The sequence below is a fragment of the Salmo trutta genome, chromosome 6 (genome assembly GCF_901001165.1).
Source record: "Salmo trutta chromosome 6, fSalTru1.1, whole genome shotgun sequence".
Classification (NCBI taxonomy): Eukaryota; Metazoa; Chordata; class Actinopteri; order Salmoniformes; family Salmonidae; genus Salmo; species Salmo trutta.
In genome coordinates, this window is record NC_042962.1 from 22,151,723 (window position 1) to 22,166,297 (window position 14,575).

The 14,575-nt window shown below is 40.8% G+C and overlaps 1 protein-coding gene across 2 annotated transcripts; it reads left to right on the forward strand.

Moving 5' to 3' along the window:
- Positions 1-428: 428 nt before the first annotated feature.
- On the forward strand, positions 429-10,329 carry LOC115195657 (patched domain-containing protein 3-like). 2 transcript variants are annotated; one of them, XM_029755746.1, is made up of 4 exons: positions 429-543; positions 1,701-1,828; positions 2,048-2,193; positions 8,295-10,329. In XM_029755746.1, the coding sequence occupies exons 2-4, from the start codon at positions 1,701-1,703 to the stop codon at positions 10,052-10,054; spliced, it is 2,034 nt and encodes a 677-aa protein (XP_029611606.1). In that variant the 5' UTR covers positions 429-543; the 3' UTR covers positions 10,055-10,329. The 2 variants fall into 2 exon arrangements, with proteins under 2 accessions (XP_029611606.1, XP_029611605.1); XM_029755745.1 differs by lacking the exon at positions 429-543 and adding an exon at positions 589-1,477.
- The last annotated feature ends 4,246 nt before the right edge of the window (positions 10,330-14,575 follow it).

The window sequence follows — 14,575 nt, forward strand, 5'->3', positions numbered from 1 at the left end:
ATATTTATTCAAACAGCAGATGCTCTCGGTTGTCATTATGACCACATCAATAATGGGAATTATTATTATGGTTAGTAACAGTGCAGAATTTGCATACTAAACTTATGATGTCATCTATTTATCTGTTCACCTATTCTAGAGAAACCCGCTCTTCATAAACTTTTCAAATGAACCTGTGTGTCAGTGTTCATCAACTTAACAATCAATCATTGCATGGCAATCAGTTTACTTCCTTCATCTTCAGAATACTTTGGGGGGGATACCTAGTCAGTTGTACAACTGAATGCCTCCAACTGAAATGTGTCTTCCGCATTTAACCCAACGCCTCTGAATCAGAGAGGTGCGGGGGGGCTGCCTTAATCGACATCCACGTCTTCGGCGCCCGGGGAACAGTGGGAACGACAGAATTTTACCTTGTCCGCTCGGGGTTTCGAGTAACCTTTCGGTTACTGGCCCAACGCTCTAATCGCTTGACTAATGGATGGACTATTATAAGGAAACCAGAGAAGTACTTTCCATAGCTACAATAAGTAAACTGGATAGGTAACCACCTTATTTGTTAATATGTAACCATATGAATTGCCCTGACGCAGTCATCGTGGTTGTTAAAGGATCACATCCAGTGCTGTCAGATCTATTACTGATTAGAGCTCTTCAGAGGAACGTTATCATGTTGCTATGTTCAGATGAAGTATAGTTTATGGCTGTGATATCAACAGAGATGCAGATATATTTCAAGCCAAGTTTTTTTTCTCATAGTACGACTTGAAAAAGAGAATAGAAAATGGCTAGGTGCAAAACAGACTGCGTTGAAAAGCCTATAGCTAGGGGATTTGAAATACTTGGGGGCTTTGTTGGTAGACACCCCTGGTGGTTTTTGATTCTTCCCATGTTCATTTCTGCGGGTCTTGGCGGAGGATTTTACTTCCTTGCGGACAGAGAAGCAAATGGCATTGAAGAGATGTTTACTCCTATGGATGGACCTGCCAAACATGAACGACAAGTAGTCAAACAGTACTTTCCACAGAGTGATAGTGACTTCTCTCGTCTGCGACTCTATACTGAAGGGACCTTTGCATCTCTCATAATTGTGAAGCCTGGACAAAATATCCTCACATCTACTGCTTTAACAAACATATTTGAAATGGACAGAAATGTAACAGACATGACAATTGGTGCATTCGCTTTTAAAGATCTATGTGTTAAGAAAGGTGGTGTGTGTGTGTCAAATTCAATCTTTGATATTGTAAAACCTCCTGGTGATGTTACCACGACAACGATTAACTACCCATATAATGGCAGAATTTTCATTGCATCTGAAATTGGTGGTGTGAAACTGAAAAGTGGATTGACTGAAATTGAAAGCGCAGAGGCAATTAGACTATTTTACTTCTTAAAAGAAGACAACCAAACTAGAAATACCATGTGGCTAAATAAGTTTATAGAGACTGCTTCCAAGATGACAAAAGAAGAAGGCGTGAGTACTCTGTTTTAGAGATGAAACAAATAAAAAAAATGGTCAACTTGTGTATGATGGGTGTCTTCTCACCAAGTGACCTGCAGAATTGATCACACTCCACATTAAGCTCCATATAAACCATGTAGTGTCATGAGGATTTGATTATTTGAATATCTTGAGTTGTTTTACTAATATGTTAACTGGATATCTGATATTTGTATATTCGTATTTGTCTTTGCAGATGACAATATCTTACTTTACATCCATATCAAGGGATGAAGAGTTTGAGAAGAGCTCTGACTCAATCATTCCTCTCTTCTCATTGACATATGCCCTGGCCATCAATTTTTCTATCATATCTTGTTTGAGGTAGGTTTTGTAACTTTTACATTTCAATACCGTTCAAAATGATCAGTCAACATAGGACACCTCAATTGAAAATCATAATAACAGTGTTCATGAGGTCTAACTGAAGCTAGACTAATCCACAATGTGACTGCATTACTGATGTTAAGGCATATCAGAGAGCACTAGGCCTACTTATCAGCATTTACCTACAGGGACGAATGTTGTGTTTTTCTTCCCTAGGTTGGACTGTGTGAGGAACAAGGTGTGGGTGGCAACCTTTGGTGTCCTCTCAGCTGGTATGGCAGTGCTGTCCAGTTTTGGGTTGTTGCTGTACTGTGGGATGCCCTTCGCTATGACTGTGGCAACAGCTCCATTCCTGATTCTGGGTAAGCTTACAAACTCTCATTGTTGTACAATAAACCCATTTCTTAATTTGAGCCGGTGTGGTGATACTAAGGATTTGTCACCACAGATGGTTTGTTTACATAGCAGGTTAGGAAAACTAATGTAGCAGGTAAGGATAATTAACATGGCAGGTTAGGGGAATTAACATGGTAGGTTAGGAGAACTAACACAGCAAGTTAGGTGAATTAACGTAGCAGGTTAGGAGAATGAGGTTAAGGTTAGGGAAAGGGTTAGGTTTCACTAGAATCCTACAGTTGTCAATGAAGCGGCCACTAGACAGAGCTGTAAGCCTACTCCATATAGCCACAATGGTAGAAACGTAAACAAACCACCTGTGGCACAAATCATCTATCATAACAACGGCCCGGGCTTATGGTTTGCGCAACATCGTAGCTAGCCTATGTTAAATTGAGACCAACGCATAGTCCTTGCTGTGTTGAGATAGAGAAGCGTGCCTGTGTCTCTCACAGAACTAGAATGAGATTAACTTTCTATGATTGCTCTCCCTCTCTCTGCTCTGATAGACATGAGTCTGCAACATTTATCTCTCCAGTGTAGCACTTCATCATTTAATTCCTTATAGAATCATAGCCGCAGGAAGTGTGCTGGAAGTGCTACAACACCCCTGATAAATAAAGTTATAGAATGACTGCTGTCTGTTCAGGAAGAAATGTAATAAATCATAATACTACTAATACTACAATACTAGTAGTATTAATAGTAGTAATAATACTACTACTAATAATAGTAACAATAGTAGTAATATTAGTAATACTACAGAGTAAAACTACAGAATGCTACTAATAGGCCTATAATTTAGCCATAGAGGAGCAATAGCTTCTTTTTAAAAATAGCCTAGCTGTGAATTGTGTGTAGCCCAATCACAAGGCATAGCCTACAGTCAGGAACGTGCAGCAAATCTGTCAGTGAACAGCATACAACCTAGACAGGCCTTTCGCAATATTTCAAATACAATTGCAGGAAACACAGGTTGGAAAGCAAATGGCTCCTGCTGAAAAGAGAAGACACTAATCTGTCTGTAGGCTACTAAAATATTTGAGCAACTTCCAAATAGGCCTATTGAGCAAACAGTAGCCTAGGTACAAAGTAAAACAAGAGGAAGATCCCACTGGGCACACACTGGTTGAATCAACATTGTTTTAACAGAATTTGTCTACATATTGTGACGTGGAATCAACGTGGAAAATACATTGGATTTGAAAAAAGTCATCAACCAGTACTGTTTTCATCTCATTTCAACCAGCGTTGTAAACATTGAAAATTCCACAAAAATCTTTTTCATTCTATATTCAAGATATATTGTGTGGTTGAAATTATATAGAATTTTAGATTTGATTAGACATTTTATTTGAATCAACGTCATTGTTTCAATGTCATGCTATCAATCTAAATAATGAGGTATATTGAAATGAAACATGAAGCCACAATCCAATGATTTCTGCCTGAACATTGACTCCTACTGGTATATTTAAGTGCGGCAGGTAGCCTAGCGGTTAGAGCGTTGGGCCATTACATTAACCAAAAGGTTTGAATCCCTGAACTGACAAGACTTTTATCTTTGGATATTGTCTTGTATATGAAGGACGGTTGGTTGATTTCACATTGAATCTACAAGTTATTCACATCTCCATCCCAACCAATAATCTAAGTTGAAGAATAGGACTAAATAAAATCACATTTTAGGTTAAGATGGAGACGTCAATCCAACATGTCAATCATTAATCTGAAAAACTGGATATTGAATTGTGAACGCAACCAAATATCAATATTCAATATATTTGAAAGAGATGTACCTTCTGTTTGGATAGTGTACTGCATATTATTAATAACATATTAAATATTCAAAGGTAAAAGTGTATTGTTATTAAAATCTTGAATTTTGGGATCTTACTAAACTTCCAAATATCCAATAAAGCTTCAATATTTTAATGATGGTGTCCTTTGAGCAAATCAGATGTCAATGTAGCCTACAAAAACCCATCCTCACTCCGAATTTACTGAGCTTGATCAATTATGACAAAAACAATGAATATTTGTTTCCCTAAGAGTTGTGCAAGGTTGGTAGAATTTTATGGAAAACGATTCACAGCTGTAATGGCTGCCATTCGTGCTTCCACCGAGTATTAACTCTGGGGGTGTGAAGACATACGCAATCAATCTTATTTAAAAATATATATTTTATGTTCTATAGATTATCTAGAGTGGTAGGATCGCCAGAATTTTAAGACAGCAAATTGAAGAATGTGCAAGGAATGTTTAGACTTTCACTATTTAATATTGGATGAAAACAATTTTTTAAGTCTGTGTAATTTTCAACTCAATTTCAACATAAGTGCCATCCCAGTAAGAGATATTTCAACGTCTCCAGCGCCCACTTGATCGCTAGACATTCTTTCTCCACAGTGGAATATTTTTGTTCCCGTAGCAACAGCTTCCGGCTAATGTATACGACTTGGTGTTCCTCACCTTCTTGTAGCTGTGATAGGACGGCACCCACCCCTGTTTCGGACGCATCGGTCTGTACCACTAGTGGTTTGGAGAAGCCCGGGGTCACCAGCACGGGTCCAGAACACAGGGCGCCCTTTAGGTCCTGGAAGGCTTTCTCCGGCTCCTCGGTCCACGTCACCTGGGCGGGCAGACGGCAACCTGGTCAGATCTGTCAGAGGGCTGGCTCGGGAGGAAAAGTGTGGGATAAATCTCCGGTAGTAACTAGTCAACCCCACAAACGTGCGTATCTGCTTCTTGGTGAGGGGGCGGGGCCAGTCCCGAATCACATCCACTTTCTTCACCTGGGGTTTTACACATCCCCTCCCGATCATGTAGCCCAGGTACTCAGCCTCCCGTAGGCCGAGCCAACATTTCCATGGGTTGGCTTTTAGCCCCGCCCCCGTAAGGCCTGCAATACCGCGTTCACCTGGTTTAGATGGGTCTCCCGCTCGCTCCCATGGATTACAATATCAACGAGGTAGGCCACCGCGTACTCGCGAAGGGGACGGAGAACCCAGTCCATCAACCTCTGGAAGGTGGCTGGGGCCCCGTGCAACCCAAAGGGCAGCTTCCGGTAGTGGAACAGCCCGTCAGGGGTGGCGAAATAAGTCTTCACCCTTGCCTCGGGAGCTAAGGGCACCTGCCAATAACCCTTCATCAGGTCGAGCGTGCTGATAAATCGGGAGGTCCCTAGCTGTTCTATTAGTTCATCAATTCGGGGCATGGGGTAGGCGTCGAACTTTGAGATTTCATTTAACTTTCTAAAATCATTACAGAAGCGAATGGTGCTGTCTGGTTTCGGCACCAACACTATGGGGCTGCACTATGGGGCTTTCAGCTTCCAACATCGTTTTTACCACGGTCCTGACGGCCTTTCTCCCTGCTTCTGGTATGCGGTAGGGTCTCAACTTCACCCTTTTCCCGGGGTTGGTGTTGATGCTGTGCCAGATAGGTGTGTCCCGATTCACTGGAGAACACATCCTGGTTCCGGCCGAGCAACTCCGTCAGCTCCTGCTTCTTGTCTCAGCTGCTCCCCCAGTGGCACCTCCGCCGGCTTGGTCTCTGTGTACGCCTTCGGGGGATAGAGTAGACTACATCACATGCATTCCATTTCTTTAACAAATTCACATGGTAAATTTCTCCCTATAAATAAGGATTTTTAATTTAAATAATAATTGTGTCCTTCAAACTTTGCTTTCGTCAAAGAATCCTCCATTTGCAGCAATTACAGCCTTGCAGACCTTTGGCATTCCAGTTGTGAATTTGTTGAGGTAATCTGAAGAGATTTCACCCCATGCTTCCTGAAGAACCTCCCACAAGTTGGATTGGCTTGATGGGAACTTTTTACCTATCATACGGCCAAGCTGCTCCCACAACAGCTCAATAGGGTTGAGATCCGGTGACTGTGCTGGCCACTCCATTATAGACAGAATACCAGCTGACTGCTTCTTCCCTAAATAGTTCAAGCAAAGTTTGGAGCTGTGCTTTGGGTCATTGTCCTGTTGTAGGAGGAAATTGGCTCCAATTCAGCGCCGTCCACAGGGTATGGCATGGCATTGCAAAATGGAGTGATAGCCTTCCTTCTTCAAGATCCCTTTTACCCTATACAAATCTCATACTTTTACCACAACCAAAGAACCCCCAGACCATCACATTGCCTCCACCATGCTTGAAAGATGGCGTCAAGCACTCCTCCAGCATCTTTTCATTTTTTCTGCGTCTCACAAATATTCTTCTTTGTGATCCGAACTCAAACTTAGATTTGTCTATCCATAACACTTTTTTCCAATCTTCCTCTGTCCAGAGTCTGTGTTCTTTTGCCCATCTTAATCTTTTATTTTTACTGGCCAGTCTGAGATACGGCTTTTTCTTTGCAACTCTGCCTAGAAGGCCAGCATCCCGGAGTCGCCTCTTCACTGTTGATGTTGAGACTGGTGTTTTGCGGGTACTATTTAATGAAGCTGCCAGTTGAGGACTTGTGAGGCATCTGTTTCTCAAACTAGACACTCTAATGTACAAGTCCTCTTGCTCAGTTGTACAACAGGGCCTCCCACTCCTCTTTCTAATCTGGTTAGAGCCAGTTGGCGCTGTTCTGTGAAGGAAGTAGTACACAGTGTTGTACAAGATCTTCAGTTTCTTGGCAATTTCTCAGAACAAGAAAGTCTTTGTTTCTGGCCATTTGTAGCCTGTAATCAAACCCACAAATTTTGTTTAACTAGGCAAGTCAGTTAAGAACAAATTCTTCTTTACCAGGGAACAGTGGGCTTACTGCCTTGTTCAGCGGCATAACAACAGATTTTTACCCCGTCAGCTCAGGGAATCGATCCAGCAACCTTTCGCTTACTGGCCCAACACTCTAACCACTAGGCCACCTGCTGCCCTGAAATGCTGATGCTCCAGATACTCTACTAGTCTAAAGAAGGCCAGTTTTATTGCTTCTTTAATCAACACAACAGTTTTCAGCTGTGCTAACATGATTGCAAAAGGGTTTTCTAATGATCAATTAGCCTTTTAAAATGATGAACTTGGATTAGCTAACACAGCGTGCCATTGGAACACAGGATTGATTGTTGCTGATAATTGGCCTCTGTATGCCTATGTAGATATTCCATTAAAAATCAACTGTTTCCAGCTACAATAGTAATTTACAACATTAACAATGTCTACACTGTATTTCTGATCAATTTGATGTTATTTTAATGGACCAAAAAAATTGCTTTTCTTTCAAAAATGTCTAAGTGACCCCAAGCTTTTGAACGGTAGTGTACATAGTTCTTCTGACGATTATGTTGCAATTGAATTGATGTAACAACCTGTTAGTCAGGTTACATCAATGTATTGAAGTTGAAGTTTTACCCTAATTTCAATGTTTACAATGCTGGTTGAAATGAGCTGAAACAGTACTGGTTGATTACTTTTTTCAAATCCCATGTATTTAACACGCCGATTCCACGTCACAATACGTTGGCGAATTGCGTTGAAACAACGTTGATTCAACTAGTGTGTGCCCAGTGGGATAGGTTTTCAGCATGAGCGCATCGGCCATCGCCGGTGAGTGAGCTGCACATCAGTGAGTGAGTCAGTGAAACTGGAAAGCTTTTTCAGGACTATATTTTCCTCCTCATATTGTACAATATGTGTGTATCCACACACCAATGCATTGGCTATTGACGGATTCAAGATGAGGTTGTTTTTATTGATATCAGTTTGTCAGTATCAAAGTAGCCTGTCATTTCCATCCTTTGTTTGGCATTAAAAATATTCTGCTAAAGTCTCCAGTCATGTAAAATTATTTAGAATTGGATGAAATCCTTTTATTAAATGCTAATTATTTTCCCGGACTTTATAGGCTTAAAATGTTCCCCATATGTGCCTCTACTCTACTGCTCTTTACGAAAATGCAATGATATGCATGCAATGCTTTATTATACAATAAATACATATTTATGCATTCCGGTACCTCACTTTCTGTTCCGGCAACTCCCGATTTACCTGTACTCTGATGTGATCACAGGAGTGAACACCGGTATAAACTAGGTTTGACATTTTATAAGAGAGTGCATTTTCTCCACAGGAATTGGTGTTGACGACATGTTCATCATGATTTCCTGCTGGCAGCAGACTCAAGTTCATGACAACGTAGAGGACCGTATGGCAGCTACATACAAAGACGCAGCTGTCTCTATCACCATCACAACACTAACTGATGCCCTGGCCTTCTATATTGGTCTGTTAACTCCCTTTGGTTCTGTACAATCCTTTTGTATGTATACTGGTACAGCTGTCCTGTTCTGTTACTTGTACAATATTACCTTCTTTGGTGCATTTCTGGCATTGAATGGGAGTCGTGAAAAGGGCAACAGACACTGGCTGACATGCATGAAGGTTCCAGAACCAGAGGATAGTCCTGAAAAGTACAATATCTGCTGTGTAGGAGGGGCATATGACCAGGAAACGGGAAAAGAGGAGCCAATGCCCATTAACAACTTCTTTAAGATGTACTATGGGCCATTTCTAACAAATACTTGGACCAAGGTGTTTGTGATCCTGCTCTATGCTGGATATTTGGGCTCAAGTATCTATGGTTGCTTCCAAATCCAAGAAGGCATAGACCTTAAAAACCTAGCAGCTGATAGCTCATATGTGGGTAGCTATTACGATAATGAGGACCAATACTTTTCAGAGTATGGTCCAAATGTTATGGTTGTTGTGACTGACAGTAAGTTTCAATATTGGGACAAAACTGCTCGAGAGCGTCTTGATACTTGTCTTGAACGTTTTGAGAGTCTAACGTTGGATGGTCGATCATTGGTTGCTAAAAATATGACCCTCTCTTGGCTTAATGAATATGTGAAATCAGGTCGAGTTTCAAATCCAAATGACAAAACAATTTTCATGGATAGTTTACCTGCATTTTTACAACTATCAGATTTCACACAAGATGTGAATATTTCAAAACAAGTCATAATTGCCTCACGTATGTTTATTCAGACAATCAACGTCAGTACAGCTGTTGATGAAAAGAACATGTTGAATAAGCTTCGAGAGACAGCTAATGGTTGTTCAGAAAAGTTGGTTGTTTACCACCCTGCTTTCATATACTTTGACCAGTATGCAGTCATTGTTAGTAATACCATCCAAAACATTGTAGTTGCCACTCTTGCCATGCTGGTGATCTCCCTCATGTTGATCCCCAACCCCATATGTTCTCTGTGGGTGACCTTTGCCATTGCTTCTGTCATAGTGGGTGTTGCTGGTTTCATGGCATTATGGGATGTCAATCTAGACTCTGTATCCATGATCAATCTTGTCATCTGCATTGGTTTCTCAGTGGATTTTTCTGCTCACATTTCCTATGCTTTTGTCTCTAGCAAAGAGGTCACCGCTAATAAGAAGGCTGTAGATGCTGTCTATCACTTGGGGTATCCCATCATACAGGGAGCTGTGTCCACTATCTTAGGAGTGGTGGTGCTGTCTGCTGCTGAGAGCTACATCTTCAGAACCTTCTTTAAGATCATGTTCTTGGTCATTTTGTTCGGGGCGGTCCATGGTATAGTGTTTATCCCTGTGTTTCTGACCTTCTTTGGAATCTGCGGAGGCAAAGTCAGTGATAAAAAAGATGATGGTAGGTCTAACACCTTGTCTCAAAGTGGTCACAGGTGGGTCACCCAAACCACAGGTGATTTCAACATGAAGAATATGCATGAATTAAGGGCTGTAGCAGCTAATTCAAAAGTATGGTCAATCAGTTCTAACCAAAGCTCACATTATTCTTCACATAGTGTCAACGGGAAAACTAATAGTGTTTACGAAAACATTGAAGACTGCCCCTAAAACTGTTGTCTTGAGGCCAGATTTACAAGGCATTTCCACTGTACCTGTTTTTTTGTTTTTATGGAATGAATTAAATATTAAAGGTAGAACAAATGGGTTAAAAACTGTACAAATAACGTTTACAAGAGGGAATAACCTATTATGGTCCAGTGTAAATGAACACACATTCATGTTTTACCTTTGTTTTATTTCATTCAGCTCTATGCTGATGGGGCCAGTACAGTAGTTCAAATCAAATGTTAATTGTCACATCCACCGAATACAACAGGTGTAGACCTTACAGTGAAATGCTTCCTTACAAGCCCTTAACCAACAATGCAGTTTTAAGAAAATCCCTAAAAAAGTAAGCGATAAGAATAACAAATAATTAAAGAGCAACAGTAAATAACAATAGCGGGGCTATATACAGGGGGTACCAGTACAGAGTCAATGTGCGGGGGGTCACCGGTGTCGAGGTACAGTAATTGAGGTAATTATGTACATGTAGGTAGAGTTATTAAAGTGGCTATGCATAGATAATAACAGAGAGTAGCAGCAGCTACTAAATAGCAGCAGCTACTAAATAATTATGAATAGATCCACCATTGAGCACAAAAACAACACTTGTTACAGAATATTTTACATAGATGTTATTTCTGTCAGACAAACCATGCCTGACAACATGATCCAATAAGACAGAAAAATAGAAGAACATTTAAAGGCTGTGGACATTGTGAACTGCAGTCAAGGGTGTGTGAAAGAATCAATGAAGGGGGGCAATGCAAATAGTCTAGGTAGCCATTTGATTAGCTGTTCAGGAGTCTTATGGCTTGTGGGTAGAAGCTATTTAGAAGTTTCTTGGACCTAGACTTGGCGCTCCGGTACCGCTTGCCATTCGGTAGCAGAGAGAACAGTCTATGACTAGGGTGGCTGGAGTCTTTGACAATTTTTAGGGCCTTCTTCTGACACCACCTGGTATAGAGGTCCTGGCGAGCAGGAAGCTTGGCCCAGGTGATGTTCTGGGCCGTACGCACTACCCTCTGTAGCGCCTTGTGGTCGGAGGCCGAGCAGTTGCCATACCAGGCAGTGATGCAACACATCAGGATGCTCTCGATGGTGCGGCTGTAAAACCTTTTGTGGATCTGAGGACCCATGCCAAATCTTTTCAGTCTCCTGAGGGGCAATAGGTTTTGTCATGTCCTCTTCACGACTGTCTTGGAGTGCTTGGACCATGTTAGTTTGTTGGTGATGTGGACGCCAAGGAACTTGAAGCTCTCAACCTGCTCCACTACAGCCCCATCGATGAGAATGGGGGCATGCTCAGTCTTCCTTTTCCTGTAGTCCACAATCATCTCCTTTGTCTTGATCACATTGAGGGAGAGGTTGTTGTCCTTGCCCCACACGGTCAGGTCTCTGACCTCCTCCCTATAGGCTGTCTCATCATTGTCGGTGATCAGGCCTACCAGTGTTGTGTCATCAGCAAACTTAATGATGGTGTTGGAATTGTGCCTGGCCATGCAGTCATGAGTGAACAGGGAGTACAGGAGGGGACTGAGCACGCACCCCTGAGGGGCCCCTGTGTTGTTACCTACCCTTACCACCTGGGGGCAGCACGTCAGGAAGCCTAGGATCCAGTTGCAGAGGGAGGTGTTTAGTCCCAAGGTTCTTAGCTTAGTGATGAGCTTTGAGGGCACTGTGGTGTTGAACACTGAGCTGTAGTCAATGAATAGCATTCTCACATAGGTGTTCCTTTTGTCCAGGTGGGAAAGGGCAGTGTGGAGTGCAATAGAGATTGCATAATCTGTGGATCTGTTGTTGCGGTATGCAAATTGAAGTGGGTCTAGGATTTCTGGGATAATGGTGTTGATGTGAGCCATGACCAGCCTTTCGAAGCGTTTAATGGCTACAGACGTGAGTGCTATGGGTCAGTAGTCATTTAGGCAGGTTACCTCCTTGTATGTGACAAATTGAGCAAAGTTATATGAGAAATGATCATATTTATGGAAAGTACATTTTAATTGATTTGCCTATATTTATTGGCCAATTCATTTTTCTCAGTCTTCAAAGGATGTACATTCCCATTATTCCACACCCAGGTTCTTAGGCTTTTTTTTATACCTTGTGTCGTTTTGATTTTAAATGTCATTTTATGTGTAAATATATGCAAAATATGCATCCGTCATACATGTGAATAGTGTTTTTTAAATAATTCCATGAAATGACAATATTTTGATGAACTGATCTGTAAAAGTCTGACCATTGAGTGTCTTATCACAATAAAAAAATAAAAAACATTCTGCCTTGCAGCAATGTGTTGAAAAACAGATTCTCATAATATGCAAATTAGCGCACATTTAAGGACTGTTTACCTAATTTGCATATTTAAATTTTAAAATAAATAAAACGTGTAATACAATAATATATTGTATTTATGTATACTTTCAACTGGTAAAGTTTCAGTCTGATGAGAGTAAAGGAAAAAATAATCCCTATTAGCCTGTGGTGCCTGGCCTTAAAGGTCTTACTCACATCGGCTGCGGAGAGCGTGATCACACAGTTGTCCAGAACAGCTGATGCTCTCATGCATGTTTCACTGTTACTTGCCTCGAAGCAAGCATAGAAGTTATTTAGCTCATCTGGTAGGCTCGTGTCACTGGGCAGCTCTCGGCTGTGCTTCCCTTTGTAGTCTGTAATAGTTTGCAACCCCTGCCACATCCGACGAGCATCAGAGCCGGTGTTGAACGATTCGATCTTAGTCCTGTATTGATGCTTTGCCTGTTTGATGGTGCGTCGGAGGGCATAGCGGGATTTCTTATAAGCTTCCGGGTTAGAGTCCCGCTCCTTGAAAGCGGCAGCTCTACCCTTTAGCTCAGTGCGAATGTTGCCTGTAATCCATGGCTTCTGGTTGGGGTATGTACGTACAGTCACTGTGGGGACGACGTCCTCGATGCACTTATTGATAAAGCCAGTGACTGATGTGGTGTACTCCTCAATGCCATGTTGTAAAGTGATGAAATTAATCTACAAAGTAACCAATTATAAATTATTTGTGTTTCAAATCCCTAAATCATTGCACAATATTTCCACATGAAGTAAATGTAAATTGAAAAGGTAGGAAATATGTTCACTGATTCTGTCATTCGTTTTTTTTTCATGTAGAAGTACTGTAACATAAAATTGACTGTTAATTTGTTCATTTTGTGAAATTTCATTTTTATTTAGTTGACTCTAATTGTGAAATCTTATTGTAATATGTTTAAGGATAAAGATGTTTCTGTTGTGTTTTTAATAAAGAAATGAAGGAATTCCTCATTCTATGTTTCTTCTTTTCCTGTATTACCTACAAGCAGGTAAACTTTTTGATGATAGATTTAGGTAGCAAGAATGACTAAAGTCTTCTCAGTGACAGAGTGTTGCCAACATCCACACCATACGGCCTATACATTAGATGCAAATGCAGAATAATTTCATACACTTTAAATAAAGGTATTGACTATTAGGCCTTTTTTTTTAAGGTAGATCCTTCCACACTTTCTTTAAAATGTGTAGTGAGGACAACATTTTTGTTTTATAACCAAAAGTTTTGTTAATCAAGGAAGTGCATGATGATATACGGTTGTATTTTGATCCAGTCTCACAAGTTAGTCCGCATACCACAGCAGGTCAAGACAGTTCACTCCAAAATCAAAGTCTTTCAGATGTTTTCAGACATCTGCAAAAGTGATGTTAAAATTAAAGCCATTCCCAAGGCCATCTGTATATTTCAATACAACATGAATGAAATGTTAGTAACTTACAACTTCCTGTTTTTAGTCTGTGCTTATCTTGAATTTACACGCAACCAATGGTGTGGGATGTTTATTCATCTGACTTTTTTGGATGTTTCAAAATGACAGAAAACAAACATTCCTTGTAACTAGTAGTTAGAGCAACTGAAGTTAGGGTTATATTGTGTGTGTGTGAAATAAGAGAGTAATGAAGCATTAAAAATAATGTGGCTTCACAGCAAAGTAGCTTTTAATTTGGACAATGACAATCACGCCAATACTTATAGAATGTAAATCCTTTATTGACTCATAGAAATACAACATTTACCCAAATCTGAAAATGATTCCAATTCCCAAAGTTGCAGTATCATATCACGTTCCATGTGTTTCCTATAAATACCAATCCTTATAGCCTTTGCATTGATATCATGTAACGTGGGTCAATAGAGATTAATAGCATAAACATAAATAGCATAAATGTCTAGATTGTATAATTTTTATTAATTACATCTCAGGGTATTCAAGCCACTGGGAAATGGAGGGATACATAAAACACTTGGTTAAGGATGTTACTGTCACGACAGTGACGGATGGTGGCGCCCCTCCTCGGCCGGGCGGAGCTCGGCGGTCGTCGTCGCCGGCCTACTAGCTGCCATCGATCCCTTTTTGTTTCACTTTCGTTTGGTTAGGTCTAGGTAGGCACGCACCTGTTTTGGGTTAGTCATTAGTAAGGGGGGGTTATTTAGGTTAGCGTAGGATGTATGTGGTTGTACGT